Below are 15,863 nucleotides of genomic sequence, written 5' to 3'. Positions count from 1 at the left end.
CTCGGTGGCAATGGAAATGATTGGCTGGAGTTTTTCGAGCCCTGCCCGTTCCACAGATGATTGACTTGTTCAATTTTCATGTCAGTACTTCTAACTCAGTGGCTGTAAGCGGGTTATGATAAGGATTTCAAGTAATTTTGCAAAAATGGCCAAAAAAGCAAATCACCTATACAACCTTTAAAACAATTTAATCAAGTACATCCATCCGAATAATAGTACAACACTGTAAATAGCAGTTGTTGCTTTTTACTGTTTTTGTTTTTCAAGTTTGTGTCTCTGGTGCTGCTGACAAAATAGATGTGAAACCCGAACAGGAAGTTAACAGACCTCCTGTGGTCGCTGCATCTCCATCACCCATATCTACAGATCTATAAAACCCTTGTTAAATATCACACTTGATCCAACGCTAAATTCTCTCTTGCAGTTTTTAGTCTGTGACTGTGAAAATCTTTTGGTGTAAGCCCAGCATTAGTTAAAACCAGACTGACAATAACAAAATATCCTCACAAATAATCTAAATAGAAACATATTACAGACAGTAGCAGCATTAGAGCTGAAACTCATTTGTTTTAACGGTGACTCAGTCATTATGAAACCATAAATAGAGAATTGAAAAATTATATATTATCTATAGCTGTATGAAAGTCTAAGACATGAATTACAGGTTTTCTCAGATACGTGTATGTGCACATCAGTGGCGGCTGGTGGTTTTTAAAGTGAGGGAGGAAGGAATTGGCCTGCCATTGGCCTGCTTGCACTGTTGGTGTATGGTGGCATAAGAATGTGAGACTCAAGTTGTTTCAGGGTGTTTTGGTGAACTACAAAATAGCAGGGAGGGAGTTATGTGAACAAAATGTATACAAAGCCACCAGTGGCATCACTGTAATTTGAGAAGGAAAGGATGCAAAGCATATTAGTCAAATCAGGCCTACTATTGATTTGTAAAAGTAAATAAAAAAATCTGGGCCTATTATTGGGCCTATTTTTGCCCTCACTGACTGAAGTTATTTAGCTATGTTTATTTTCAGTTACAATTGCTTGTAATGCTACCAGTAAGTCATGCGTACCTAGCAAACCATGTAGCACTCACAACACTGACGTTGCCATTACTTCTGATGACCTTGATTTTGGGAAGTGGTCTACCTCTTTCTGAATGAATGGAATGGTTTTTGTAATAAGACGTTAACAATGTCCTCCGTTTCCAATGTTTCCATTGTGCATTTAGGATCTCGCTATCGCAGATTTCACTTACTCTGCGTCTCTCAGACTGAGCACCGCGGCAATGCAGACCGGGTTTGTTATCGACAGCGTTGCCAGATTGGGCAGATTTCCCGCCCAATGATAATTTTTCCAGCCTAACATGGTTAAAAGTAGCCCAATTGGGTGGGAAATCGGACCAATCTGGCAACACTGCTCAACATCCAGGGATCCTGCTTATTGGTTCATAGCGCAGACGGATAGATTTTTGCGCGAATCAGACCCCTTAAGGTCCCACCCACTCAGAGGAGGATTTTCCTCCTCTCTTCCATTGAAACCCATGTTATCCACCGGCCGCCAGTACTTTCGGGAAAATGAATGGGAGTGGACGGCGGCGGAGGGAGGACGTTCCTCCCTGAAGTAATTGTCAATAGGCGATAGGGGGTGCTAATGTCCCTTTACCCAGGGAAACGAACATTATATATTCAAAGGCAATAAAGTAGTCATATTTAAGGGCATTAATTCATTACAATAGTCGGGGCAATCTAAATGTTTTATTCTCAACAATGTTAGGGAGGATCTTCCTCCCTCTCCTCAATGGAGAAGCCTCCACTGGTGCACATGTATGTTTACATGTGCACATACACGCATGAGAATGCATATCTATTCAGACCTGTAATTCATGTCTTAGACTTTTTCACACGGCTATAGGTAAAAAAAATTGTATTCTCTATTTATGGTTATAAAAACGTACTTCCTCGTCCGCAGCCAGCCAGCTACACAAAAAAACAGCAAATAGAACTTGTACTCAGTATCTGTGTACTGACAAGTATATGTAGCCAATAGCCATGTAGCCTTTTTTGATGTAGTGACACTTGGTGACAAATGTATCTGTCATGAAGGATGACTTAAGTCTCCAAAGAGCCCCAAGGCCTACCTGCATAACTTTTAATTGAACTTAAAAGATATGCAGATGTTTGAAATTAACATCAATATGAAAATCTTCAACCAGGAAATCATAACCAAACCTTTTGTTTCAATCTGAGACAAAACAAGTTGCATAATAAAATCACAAAGTCAGGACGAATCTCTCTCTCTCTCTCTCTCTCTCTCTCTCTCTCTCTCTCTCTCTCTCTCTCTCTCTCTCTCTCTCATCATAGAAGAACTTCTAGCAGGTCAGGAAAACCTGTTTGACAGGAGATGATAGTAGCAGAGAATATAGGAGACATTCATGAATTACCAATTGTCATTTTATCACACATAGTATGTTTCTTCACATAAACCTTTAAAAATACACATATTGCATTCCTCTCACCACATGCAATAGTCATCACCTCAGTAAACAATAAATTAATTGAAAGATTGCAATAAATTCAATGGCAATCATACTACCGTAATAATTTCCTATAGGTTTACTTGTATTTTGTGCTAAAATTCAAAGTATCTGATCTGTATTTACAATACAGCTTGATTCTGCATCTCTATTTACAGCTCATGAGTCCGTGTCAATGTTTACTGTTGCTATGGCAACAAGAGACTGCTGACGTTAGCAGATGTTCTCTAGCTTAGCTAAATCATCTGAACAATAATAACCCATAATATCACAATTCGGCATATTTAAACAAAATCAACCACAACTACCAACAGTCACAGCCCTTCAACTCTCGGCTAATATGTTTTCACAAGTATGCAGTTAATTAGGTCACATCACATTCAATGTAAAAACGTTTTCTACTTTGTTTTGGACATGTCTCAAAATGTAGCCTAGCCCCAGGCTAACGTTACTTAGCATATATGCCTCCACTCGCTCGTCTCCTGGCGCAGCAGCACCTGCTTGGTTGCGGACCCCGGCACCAAATAGGTCTGTCAATTTTGAACATTTAAGTTCCATCTCCAGAGGCTTAAGTCGCCGTTTTTTATGGCAAGCCGAGTGTGCCACAATTCGACTTCAATTAAACGCGTTCTGAAACGCCAGCACGCGTGCCCAGAACGCGTTCCGGCGTTTCAGCGCGCGCGCCCAGCGTTTCAGCGCGCGCGCCCAGAACGCGTTCTGGCATTTCAGCGCGCGCGCCAAGAACGCGTTCCGGCATTTCTGCGCGCGCGCTCAGAACGCATATTAGCATATTAACAGCACGCGTGCTGTTAATATGCTAATGCGCTCCTCCCCTCAATTTTCTCAGCCAATAGATTTGAGCCGTTTTCACCCAATCATATGCTAGGGCAAACACACAGACAACATCAGTCGAGACCAGAGCTCTTCTTTCGCGAATCAGTTTCTCTCACTCCTAATCAGGAGATTGTCGGCAGGTGCTTGGTTGGACCGGGACCGCAGTGTATAGAGCCTGCCCAGACAGGCTTCTCCCTCCTCCCGGCATTTGATTTCTGCTGTTTGTTTGTAACACATGGACTGATGTTCACTTAATAACAATATAGTAATAACATACTAACTAACTAATATAAATATATGATTAATATATTCCTCACCATGACCTGACGTGTAGACACTGTGAAAAAGAAATAGGAAAAAGGTGACCAAAACGTTTCACTAAATTAAAGGCTATGAGTGAGTTTGTAGGTGAGTTACAAATGTATCAAGAGTAGAGGCCAGTTTAATGTGAAAAGGGATGGTTAAATGGTAAATGTTGTGAATATTTTGGGGGCAATTTTGGCTGCAATATTTTCTGCATTTATATAGGCTATACACCAACTACTTATGTAATGTGACAGGAGCAGGATGGAAGTCTTCCTAAAGGGCTTGGTCTGTTGGGTACCAATACCTACCAGTTGGTTACCAATAGTATCAGTTGTAGTTGTATCTATCTCCTCACCTCCCTATATTATATATACTGTATATATATATATATATATATATATATATATATATATATATATATATATATATATATATATATATATATAGTTTTTTCTATCTGTCTCATTCCAACTGATGAAGTGAATTATACCTCGTCTTATAGGCTACTACCACGTACAGGCTAAAACCTGCAACTGCATGTTAATACTTCAGACGGACTTATTTACTTCTAATGGAATTTTAACTCTAACTTCTGAACTCTTTTATTGTTTTTATTGTACTCAGAAGACGAATAAGCTGACTAATGTAATGCTGTAATAAATAAATGTAATAAACGATACGCTATAAATAAAAGTATTTTTTAATTATGTTATCATAGTTGCCACGGCACTTACCATACACAATGTTCGGTCAAGTAGCTTAGATAGTGTATAGTCAAAGTGTATGTACTTGTAGTGTTCACCACCTCCACATTAACCACCTAATTTGAAACATCTTAACATCTTTCGACTTTAAGAACGACACAACAGAAAAGATTCGCGAAAGAAGAGCTCTGGTCTCGACTGATGTTGTCTGTGTGTTTGCCCTAGCATATGATTAGGTGAAAACGGCTCAAATCTATTGGCTGAGAAAATTGAGGGGAGGAGCGCATTAGCATATTAACAGCACGCGTGCTGTTAATATGCTAATATGCGTTCTGAGCGCGCGCGCAGAAATGCCGGAACGCGTTCTTGGCGCGCGCGCTGAAATGCCAGAACGCGTTCTGGGCGCGCGCGCTGAAACGCTGGGCGCGCGCGCTGAAACGCCGGAACGCGTTCTGGGCGCGCGCGCTGAAACGCCGGATCGCGTTCTGGAAAACCAAAACGCGTTCTGGGCACGCGTGCTGGCGTTTCAGAACGCGTTTAATTGAAGTCGAATTGTGGCACACTCGGCTTGCCATAGTTTTTCAGCACCACCCGGGCGTTTTCAGCTCCGTACCGGCTCCCGCGACTCCGGCCCATGCCATGAGGTCCCGCCCACCCTGGTTTGTGTTGTGATTGACAGCACTGTCAGGGCTCTCTGAGCCAGTCAGCCGATGATTGATTGACAATGACAAACATAGACCAATAATATGCGTCGATGCTGGCAACACACTGCTAGCTCTCTGTAGCCCATTGGCCGGCCCAATTGGAGGGAATTTAGAGAGAGAGGAAAAAAGAAAACATAGCGGACCGGACCGGCCCACATTGGGTCAACGGCCCACCGGGACGATGCCCGGTATGCCAGATGGCCAGTCCACCCCTGGGAGCCTCCATCCATTCTATCAATCATCCATGTCTAGCAATGGTTGTCTTGGAACTATATTTGGGTTTGGAGATATATTTGACGAAAACGTTAAGTTACGATCCGATATGCATTGTGATCATGTTACTAATGTGATTCTGTTGATTTGATACTGTATTATTATCGTTAGTGTGGTCTTACTGATGGGTATAGCTTCTGTGTTCAGGTTCTGCAGGTCCGTCAGTCTCCATCATTGTTTTTTTATATAAAAGCGGGTGAACAGAAAAGACGATAGGAGATGCGATCAACCAAAGGCATTTTCACGATAGTTAGGCTACATGAAAGTTATATGTTTCGACTCTGATTACATATATATTTTTAATTTGAATTTATCTTTTATTTCTGAGTCAGTAGTGTTACAACCTGGCTCAACGGTTGTACCATTGAAGGGGAGGCCACACATGGTCTTGTAGGAACTTAACGAATTTATTAAAGAATACCGTGAACAAACAAACATAACAGAAACTAAGGATCGGGCTGCAGGCCAGGGAGTGAGGAGTCACTTGATCAGGGCTGCTTTATAGGCTCCTGAGCCCAGCCTGCTCAGGTGAGCTGCATCTCGTTAGTTGATAATCCACCAACCAGCAACCTGCAACACAGAACACACCAGAAGCAGCACCACCACCACACAAGGCAACCCTGTGACCGTCACAGTAGTATAGCTATAGCAAATAATCCAAATATGTTTGTGAATCCATATTTCCCCCCCACCCCTCGAATACATTGTGATTCACACGCACAACGCACACCATGTGAGGGGTTGCGGGTTGTCATGGGGATACATTTTGAATTGGAAACCATAGAGATGCACTGGCCCGATGCAGTCTAGTGCATTGGAGGGTCCTGTCAGGTCAACAATGTAGGAAATCTTTCATTGGGTATTATCTTGTTTGTAAAGCACCCGTGAAACCGTAGCTGTGATTAAGGGCTATACAAATGCATTCCCCTCGACTTGTAAACTCACCCCTCTATGAGAATGCTAATCCCAGAAGCATCTCAGAGTTTAAACTACCGCTGCCGCTGTTGAACGATGCGACACAATGGTGGCCAGGCTGCTTGTCTGTATATGTTTCTGGATAATCAGGATATAACCTTAAAGCTTTCACACACACACACACACACACACACACACACACACACACACACACACACCTGTTGGTCGATCGGGGTTTGCTGATTGACATCTCATTAACCCCGCCCTCCCCTGCGGCCAGTGCTGCGTCCCATTCACCAGGGTATGCGTTTCTTTGTATGGTCGCACCGCTCTGGCATATCTAGCAAAGGTCATGTTGCAGCGAGAGAGAGTGCCCGCACACACAGACACGTGCACACACACACGCACGCGCGCGCCCGGGCACATACCCACACATACCCCCCCCCCCCCCCACACACACACACACACAAATATCACACCTTTCAGAAACACACATGCTTACATGTTAACACACACCCTCCACTGCACAAACAAACACCTAAAAACATACAATACACACTCATACATTCTCTAACATGTCTGCTCTGAACACACAATAAATGCGCGCACACACATACACTGACAACACCACATTTGGACCTGTCTTAGACCACACGGCCCCCCTAAGAGAGTTGTCGATACGGGCGCCCGGCTGTTAGTTTAAACAACCCCCCCCCCCCCCCCGCCCCGGTGGTCGTCATGGTGTGATCACATGATCTGATTCCCCTCCCGCCAAGTCACACCACCGGTTGCCCACGGCAACCTTTGGGCGGCCTGGCTGCAGTATGTAGACTAAACACCATAAAAGCATCTTTAAATAGGACATGTGTTTACCAGCGCGATACGATACGCTGAATGATGTGCAACGCGTATATGTTTATCACTGTGTGTTTGTGTGTGTGTGTGTGTGTGTGTGTGTGTGTGTGTGTGTGTGTGTGTGTGTGTGTGTTTGTAGCTATTCAGACAGCGTAATGGTGAACAGTGGGGGGGGGGAGGGAAGGGGGGGGGTTAATGTGACACCCCGTCACACTATGTTAGTGAAGCAACGATGTAAGTGAGCACTGATGTAAGCGATCACTAGTGCAGATGGGAATGCCCTGGCAATAAAAACGCAGCCTTTTTTGTTTTTGCAACCGAGTGAACCTGATGGAAACAACTTCAGACAGACTCACATGGTGGGAAAGTAAATAGACGACAATAGATCTTGGCGTCAGTTGTGGAAAAAACATTTACTGGGATTTACGAGGAGCTATAAAATGTCTTACTGATTCGGAATTTAATAGAAATGTGTGTGTGTGTGTGTGTGTGTGTGTGTGTGTGTGTGTGTGTGTGTGTGTGTGTGTGTGTGTGTGTGTGTGTTTGTGTGTGTGTGTGTGTGTGTGTGTGTGTGAGGCGATGCAAAGCTAATGAGAACGTTGATGCTAATGCTTACGACAAAATACTATCTGAGAGAGTGTCGGAGAGGCAATGGAGGATAATCTAATCTGGCCGTCAGTCTCGTATGCTGTAGATCAGCACTTCTGTAGAAAACCGACTCGGGCAGGGAATTGTAGGGTGACAAATCATTTTCCACATCAAATCCATCACTGTGAGACTGATGAGAACAGACTGGTGCCAACGTATCAAATCCCAATTAATAGTGAAGCTGAGACTGCAGCATGTGAGACTGATGGATTTGTGGGTATTCTGTGAACACACTGTGCAGTTTAGTTTCAACCAAAGTCTTTTTTTATGACATGTCCGTCTGTCTCTCTGTCCGTCCGTCCGTCCGTCCGTCCGTCCGTCCGTCTGTCTTTCTTTCCGTCTGTCTGTCTTTCTTTCCGTCTGTCTGTCCGTGTGTCTTTCTGTTTGTCTTACTGTGTTGGCTACATGCTCTTTGAAATGTACTCTTTCTCTCTTCTCCCCCGCCCTCTCTTTTTAGTCATTGCATCCCCTCCCTCCTTCCCTCCCTCCCTCTATCGCTCTAACTCCCCCTTTCCTGTACTCTCTCTCCCTTCTTTCCTCAACCACTCTCTCCCTCTCTCCCTCCCCCCACCTCTATCTCTCTTTATCTCTCAGTCCATCTCTCCCTCCCTCCATCCCTCCCTCCCTCCCACACTCTATCTCTCTGGCCCCACATGTTGTTGCAGCAGCAGTAGCAGCACCAGTAGCTAAGCTGGTTCAAAGCACCTTGTCCAGAGCCTACTTGAGACTAGTGTTGCTTGTTGTGAACCAGCGTGGTTCAAGAGAGGCTCACAGTAACCACTAGCAACTACTGAGTCAGTACAGGCTGCCGTGTCGCCTGGACGAGGAGCATAAAACATTTTAAGAGGTGAGATTTAAATGGCTTTTGAATGAAGTAACGGTAATAGAAGTGATAAGGGTGATGTAATGATGATAAGCTAGGTGGATAGCTTTGTTGGATAATTTGCGCTGTTAGTAGTAGAGGTATATATTATATAGAATATTTTATATTCTCGTTTTTTCGTTGCAAGAGAAACATGTTCATGTACATTTAACTTTAACTATTTTGTAAATTGCCTAAAAATAGATGATTGTTTTGAGATAAAAACATAACATTTAGAAAGAAATTACTTGATGATTTATGCAAAACATAAAATGATTTCCACACAAGAGTCGATAAACCAAACGAAACATAATTTTACCCGACTCTTATTTTGAAAATATCAATTCCTACGCAGGACTCTTACTTTGAAAATCCTCCAGCAGCGATGATTGAGCTGGGCCCCTCGGACGGCAGCCAGATCGACGAGCTGATGGAGCTGACCGCCCAGAGCCTAAGCCAGCTGGAGATCAAGGAGCACTTCAATGTCATCAAGGAGATCGGCCGCGGGAAGTACGGCCGAGTGCTGCTGGTCACCCACCGTTGCAGAGGTCAGGGGTCGTCTCCCTCCACCACGTTCACATTGTACACACACCGCGGAGTCGCTCACACTCGGGAGGCTCCATGGTGATTCACACCAGGGAACCCCCAGGATCATGGGTTCCAGATCAGAACTGCACTGCTGAGTGTTGATGTATTTTAGTGTAGTTGAAGGATAATGTAGTGCAGTCAAGGGGTTTTACTCCCAAAACAAAACTTCATGGCTTTGAAACCCAGTGACTTTAAAGGCATCCTTGAGCAAGATGCCCAACCCCTACCTGATGAAAGATGACATGTATCGGACGTTTATTGTATGTTGCTTTCTACAAAAGCAGCCGCAACATTTTTTGTACTCCTTAATAGTGAGTTTTTCTGTCGCTGTTAGCAACGATAACAGCATCATCATTCAAAGTTGATGAAGTCACACTAGCAATTGCTCTCTCACACAACACAGTTCATAACAAGAATCAGTGAAGAGACAACAGAAACGATTGCTGAAACCCACTAATTGTTCCCAAAAGTAACATCGTCCACGACCGTAAAAAACCAAACACAAATCCACCGAGTACACCCCCCTGACCGCCTCCCTCGCTGATCTCCAGGCACTCCCATGGCCCTCAAGGTGATGCCCAAGTCCTCCACCAAGCTGCAGGGGTTCCTGCGCGAGTACTGCATCTCCCTGCACCTGTCCCGCCACCCCTGCATCGTGGGGCTCTTCGGCATCGCCTTCCAGTCCGCCGACCACTACGGCTTCGCCCAGGAGCTGGTCATCGGCCGAGACCTGTTCGCTGTCATCAAGCCAAAGGTCGGCCATGCCGGAGCACCGTTGCGCTAATTATACCCGGGGAGCCAGAGGTGTGAAGGGCTTACAGCGCACCGCCCCTATAAGCCCTGCTAAAGCGGCTGGCCGTCTTGATGCATGGAGAAACGCGAGGTTGGAGGGGGGGTTCAGGGTTAGGGTTAGCTCAATGTTGTTATCGTTGTTGTTGTTGTTTTCGGTCTTACTTTCAGTAGGGTGTCAAGGCGTGAATAAATCGAGGTAGCGTGATACCTAGTTCTGCTTTTTAGGGTGTGAAGTATTCACCAAATTTGAGGTTGAAAACGGCAGAGAACAAAAACAGTGAAATAAGAAGATTTGTTTTAGGCCGACCATCATATCTGAAATTTTCTGGAAATGTAAATGGTATGTTCCGTTTTTCATAAACATATTATCTATAATACCGATATGCATTGATATCAGGTAAATGTCTCAAATATTATCGGTATTGCCGCCCATCGGCCTGTCCTACTTTAAAACAAGAACGAACTAGAAACACCGCCCCGATTGCGTTTTGTTCGTTAATCAAGACGCATGCCCCGTTTGACGTTCCTCCGTGCCCGTACTTCCTGTGCTCCCCCAGGTGGGCATCCCCGAGGCCTCGGTGAAGCGCTGCGTGGTGCAGGTGGCCAGCGCCCTGGAGTTCATCCACAGCCACGGCCTGGTGCACCGCGACGTCAAGCCCGAGAACATCCTGCTGCTGGACTCCAGCTGCAGCCGGGTCAAGCTGGCCGACTTCGGCCTGGCCCAGAAGAGAGGCACCCTGATACGCTACATCACGGGCACCCTGCCCTACATGTCCCCGGAGCTGTGCTCCCGGGTCCTACCGGAGGGCCAGGGGGAGGAGGACGAGGCCACGGCCCCCCCGCTCAGCGTGGAGCCCAGCCTGGACACCTGGGCGTTCGGGGTGCTCATCTTCTGCATCCTCACCGGCTACTTCCCCTGGGAACGCTGCACGGACGCCGACGAATTCTACCAGGACTTCGCCGACTGGTGCCACGTAAAGGAGGAGGAGCGGAAAAAGGAGAAGGATGGGGAGAAGGTTCGGGAGGAGGGTGGGGAGGAGGAAGAGGGCGAGGAGCTCAATGCCCTGGAGTATGAGGGAGAGGAGGTGGAGGAGGAGCAGGTACCACCGCTGTGGAGGAAGTTCACCCCGGAGGCCATGGAGATGTTCGGGAAGCTGATGACCCCCGAGGCGGGGAGCAGGTTCACCGTGGGGGAGGTGAGGGCGTACGTGGAAAAGGACTGGCTCAAGGAACAACCACAGGCCCCGGAGAAGGACAAGGTCAACCCCAATGCCAGCGCCAACTCCAACGAGGCCAGGGTGATAGAGGACAGGGAGAAACCCAACAAGACTTAACGCCGCACATCAGGGGCTGGGACTTTAGAATCAAAGCGGTGATTGACTGAACCAAGTATGTGTAACCATGCGAGGACTCTGTCTTGGTATGTTGGTGCAAGCCGGAGATACAGGGAACTGGAACTTGTGGTCGACACATGGTCGGGGTATGCCTGGTGTGATCCAGCCTGGATTCTGGTACCGTGGAGTTAAATTAGATTTAAGTTGTCGTTGTTTTGCATTGCTGCTAGATCGTATGACGAGAGGACTGAATGTAAACAGCAACAGGAATTTGAGTTGCACAGTCGGTGGGCGATCATATTAGGAGAACTGCTACGGATGGGAGGCATTTGTTAGGCCACATGTATCAGCTTTTCGTGAGCTAAACTGTGCTTCGATGAGTGTGAGCCCATAATATTTCTACATTGAAACGAAAAGGCTGGTCAGCTGCATTCTGTAACATGGAGCTTGTCTTATGTAAATTAATGCTACACATTTTTGGTGATGTCTCCAACTGGTAACTCGGGAACATGATATCCTGGAACAGACGATTTATATTCGCTTTTGGAGAAACTAGCAAACCAGAATTTTTATCTGGCAGAGATCAAATCATACGTTTCTTTTAGAGTTGATTAGGAGATCATTATTTTTTAAATATCTTAAATATTTGTTATATATCATAAAGAGGGTAAATATAATGCTAATAAGAAAAATGCAGGATATTCAATGACATTGAATATAGTAACAACGATTAATGGTTTAATATTCTGCAGTGATATGATTGCATTATTGTATATGTTTGACAACGTAGCCATGGAAATGTCTCTGTGTACAATAATCACAATGTATTAAATATTAATATTGAATACAACCTTTTTATTAAATACCTATTGAAATCCTCCATTACTGAAGAGCACCATTCTCACTGCCAAGCTACACAACTGATACAAAAAACATACAAATCATGTATAGAGCAAGACTTCCCTACCACACTCGGTACAACTATCCTCAAGGACCCCACAAAGTATGTAGGAGCTAGGGTCCACAAGATTGCCTGGGAAATAAAAGAAAATGCTTGGTTCTGATTGGCCCAAACCAGACACTCATTTGACATCCCTAGAAAACACACAAGTAAACACAAATACTACTTATGAATCAAATAATGACAAAATAAATAAATAAATGCTTCCCTCTTTTTCTCACTGACACTCGCTACGTTCTCCCTCTCACTCGCTCATTGACATACATTCACTCGTTGACTCATTCACCTACTCACTCATTTGCTTAATCATGAATTCATGAGTTCATGAATTCACTCTCTGCCTACTAACCCTTGTGGTTAGCACGCATGCATGTTGTCTCCGGTATCGGTCAGAGTTCAGTTGTTGTGTTGTTTACCTCAGTCTGGTTATGTCGTCCAGTGCTGGACGCTTTAAATCAGTTTTTGCTGTGTTGCTTATTGTTGCGTTGTGTGGTTTGTCTATATTGCGTCATCCGTTTCAGCGTTGTGTATTTATGACCGTGGTGAACCCCATGAAGCCCTTCTGATGATCACATGACCCTCCCTGAAACGACAGCATACATGATTCTTACTTCAATCATTCTGTTTTTCCTCCTCCGGTCTCCTCCCTACTGACCGCCCCTCGGTAAACCCTCTGAGCATCGACTGCAGCTGGCCCCGTGCTGACGGACATCCTGCTCAGCTAGGCTTACGGCCGGGGGACACTGGAGGGCCCGTGTCTCTCTCTATCTCTCTGAACCGAACACCCAGGAATACAGGGGGTGGGGGTGGGGGGCGTGGGGGGTGAGCCAACCCTGGCCCCTGGAGTCCCCGATCCCCCATCATGCTTTACAACATGTTTAGCACATTACGCTAACCGGGGTCATCTTTCAGCTAACCTCTTGGTTTTGTGTCCAAGATCCCGCTGACAGAGAGGGCTGCGGGTTGGCCCACCGACCTCCTAGCTATCTCTCCTGTGGAGGCGGGGGACAGGCTCAGATGCGGTTCAGGGCGCTGGCTTATATTAAAGGCTTTATTATGGATCCACGTCCACGCAACGCAAGGACCACGCAGACGCTTCGACGCATTCGTGAACCAGGACCAATCACAGCCCTTGCTGTATGTCGCCTCGAAGCAAGGTTACATTTTTTTAGGAGGCGCACGTCGGGCCCTTGCGGTGGACGCAAGGAGGGTCCGCAAAGACGTAAGGGGTCCGTAAACCCCCTTGCGTTTTGTCGACGTGGAGCCATAACTAAGACTCTTCAATAGATGTGTCCACCATCCATAAGCATTGGGATCCAGGCTGAAAAGTGGTAGACCTACTCAGGAACTACCCCCCCTAGCAGGGTCACACACTTCATATACCTAGCTGTTTAGCATGCTAGCTAGAATGCTAGTTAGCACCTGACATAACATTGTTCACAAGGACGTAGCTCTGAGTCAAGCTATTCAGCAAATACAGTTAGCTGAATAGCTAACTGTATTTGTTTACCAATAGCTAACTGTATTTGCTTACAGCATACCACAGGCTAGTTACCTTATGGCATGTAATGTTTCAAGTTCTCGCAAAGATGTTGCAGTGATTTCAATTGCTTAACATGCAAGTCAGCTCATGTTATAGCATGGGTCACATGATTCCAGCAGTTTTTTTACAGACCACTCCATTAATCAAACCCCCTGCCAACCTATTGCCAACAGATCGTTTTTCAGGAAACCGCATCTCCAGACTGATCAAAAGTCTATCATCGCTCTGGAGATGAATCAGATGTCTGAAATAATATCCACAGATTTATTTCCCTAGATCCTGCCACGTCTTCTGGTTGAAGTCTGGTAGAACGTGGAGGTATTTTAGAAATGTACACGATGCAAAGACTCCATCTAGTTCATCTTATTTATTGAAGTGCTTTCAAATGCATATTAAAATATATACATCAAAGACCCTGTATAGCCCCTAGAAATAAACATGCCACTGACAAGAAGAAACATGGGATGTTCCTGATCACTGAGGCGGGCTGAGATGGCTTATCGGTTGGTCATTTAAGCAATAGATCACGCCAGGCTGTGGTATGTGCTCATTATACCACTGTTAAGGGGCGTTGTCCGGCCCTGACGTGCAGCGGAGGGCCGGCGACCCCCTTCATAGTGGTATAATGAGCACATGGAACTGAAGATGGCACATGCCATCTTCAAAGCCAGAAATGATATGCTACCAAAAAACATACAGGCAATGTTTTCTGAAAGGGAGGGACGTTATAAGTTAAGGGGACAGCTGAACTTCAAGGTCCACCACACACGCACAAGTTAAAGAGCTTTTGTATCAGCATCTACGGAGTTAAATTGTGGAATAAGTTAAGTGTGGAAGTACAGAAAAGCCAAAGCATAAGACTGTTCAAAAACAAATATAAAGACATCATCTTCACAAAGTACCGAAATTTAAAAAAGCCTCTGTAACATTGACATATGTAGTCTGTAGTTTTGTAATATACATGGTATTTGTGTTTATATTTGTAATATCTATATATATATAGTAACTTATAATTTACATGTATAGGTATTTATAATGTAACATGAATTGTTTATAGTATATATATATATAATTGTTTACAATTATATATATAATTGTTTACAATATTTGTATGTGATTATATTGACTATTTATAAAAATATGTGGATATATATACGTATATATATATATATACACCCAATTATTCTGTATTCATATTTATATGCATTATTATAGCTTGTATTATACTGACATGTTGGTGACATCTATCCAAGCTAAATTGATCTTTTACGGGGTAGGACTAGATACGTTTTTTTTACTTCCTCCTACCCCCCTTTCGAGCATGTAGAACGTTTTTTTTTTTATTTTACTTCTTTGTGTTTTTTTTGTCTCTTTTATTTTTTATTTCATCTATTAATAATAAATTGATAATCATTAATTGATTGATAATCATGTTTTTTTTATTGTTTACATGTTAGAAATAAAGACAATCAATCAATCAATCTATTGCTTTTATACAACGGTTACTGTTATGGCGAAACGAAAGTCATAGACACACTTCATTTAAAAAGAAACAAAGAAAGTCAAAGTAGCCGTTTTGTTAAAGAATACAAAAAAGTAGTCCCTCCTGGCTGCCGCTATGCATCGACGGTCGCTATGCAACACTTTAGCGTCCCTCCGAGAGAAGGCTCCGATCGGTTCGCCGGCAATTTATCCTATGGAGCAGTTCACTCGCCGTGTGCCTAAGCTTTCGTTAGTCTCTCCATCGCCTTGCTCACTCCCGGAGTAACAACATTTACACCCTCTCCATCATCCAACACATGTTTTACTTTGTAACTGTTTCTACTTCCAGGCGCGTAGTGATATGCAAACTTTCACAAAATTATCGGGCGTCATAGCAGTTATGTATATGCTCATTATACAACAGTTGGGAACCAATCAGATCACTGGATTTAGGTCCCCCGTTGTATAATTAAGGATAAACACCAATAACATCTTGTGAAGATGGTCTAGTATTGAGTGAGAATGCTGCAGC

The 15,863-nt window shown here is 44.4% G+C and overlaps 1 protein-coding gene across 2 annotated transcripts; it reads left to right on the top strand.

Annotated features, from left to right (window-relative positions):
* Positions 1–8,402: 8,402 nt before the first annotated feature.
* Positions 8,403–12,210, top strand: LOC115541494 (serine/threonine-protein kinase SBK2). 2 transcript variants are annotated; one of them, XM_030353248.1, is made up of 4 exons: positions 8,403–8,616; positions 9,012–9,179; positions 9,771–9,973; positions 10,569–12,210. In XM_030353248.1, the coding sequence occupies exons 2-4, from the start codon at positions 9,017–9,019 to the stop codon at positions 11,343–11,345; spliced, it is 1,143 nt and encodes a 380-aa protein (XP_030209108.1). In that variant the 5' UTR covers positions 8,403–8,616; positions 9,012–9,016; the 3' UTR covers positions 11,346–12,210. The 2 variants fall into 2 exon arrangements, with proteins under 2 accessions (XP_030209108.1, XP_030209103.1); XM_030353243.1 differs by having other exon boundaries at positions 8,987–9,179.
* The last annotated feature ends 3,653 nt before the right edge of the window (positions 12,211–15,863 follow it).

Source organism: Gadus morhua, chromosome 1 (assembly GCF_902167405.1).
Source record: "Gadus morhua chromosome 1, gadMor3.0, whole genome shotgun sequence".
In the NCBI taxonomy this organism is placed as follows: Eukaryota; Metazoa; Chordata; class Actinopteri; order Gadiformes; family Gadidae; genus Gadus; species Gadus morhua.
The sequence above is the reverse complement of the archived record's forward strand: the minus strand, read 5'-3'. Positions and strand labels throughout refer to the sequence as shown.

Bases quoted from the DNA above. Each gene is read 5' to 3' on its own strand.
- LOC115541494 (XM_030353248.1), top strand. From the start codon at position 9,017: ATGATTGAGCTGGGCCCCTCGGACGGCAGCCAGATCGACGAGCTGATG. The intron at 9,180-9,770 runs GTCAGGGGTCGT...GCTGATCTCCAG, and splicing joins GGTCACCCACCGTTGCAGAG to GCACTCCCATGGCCCTCAAG. The intron at 9,974-10,568 runs GTCGGCCATGCC...GTGCTCCCCCAG, and splicing joins TCGCTGTCATCAAGCCAAAG to GTGGGCATCCCCGAGGCCTC.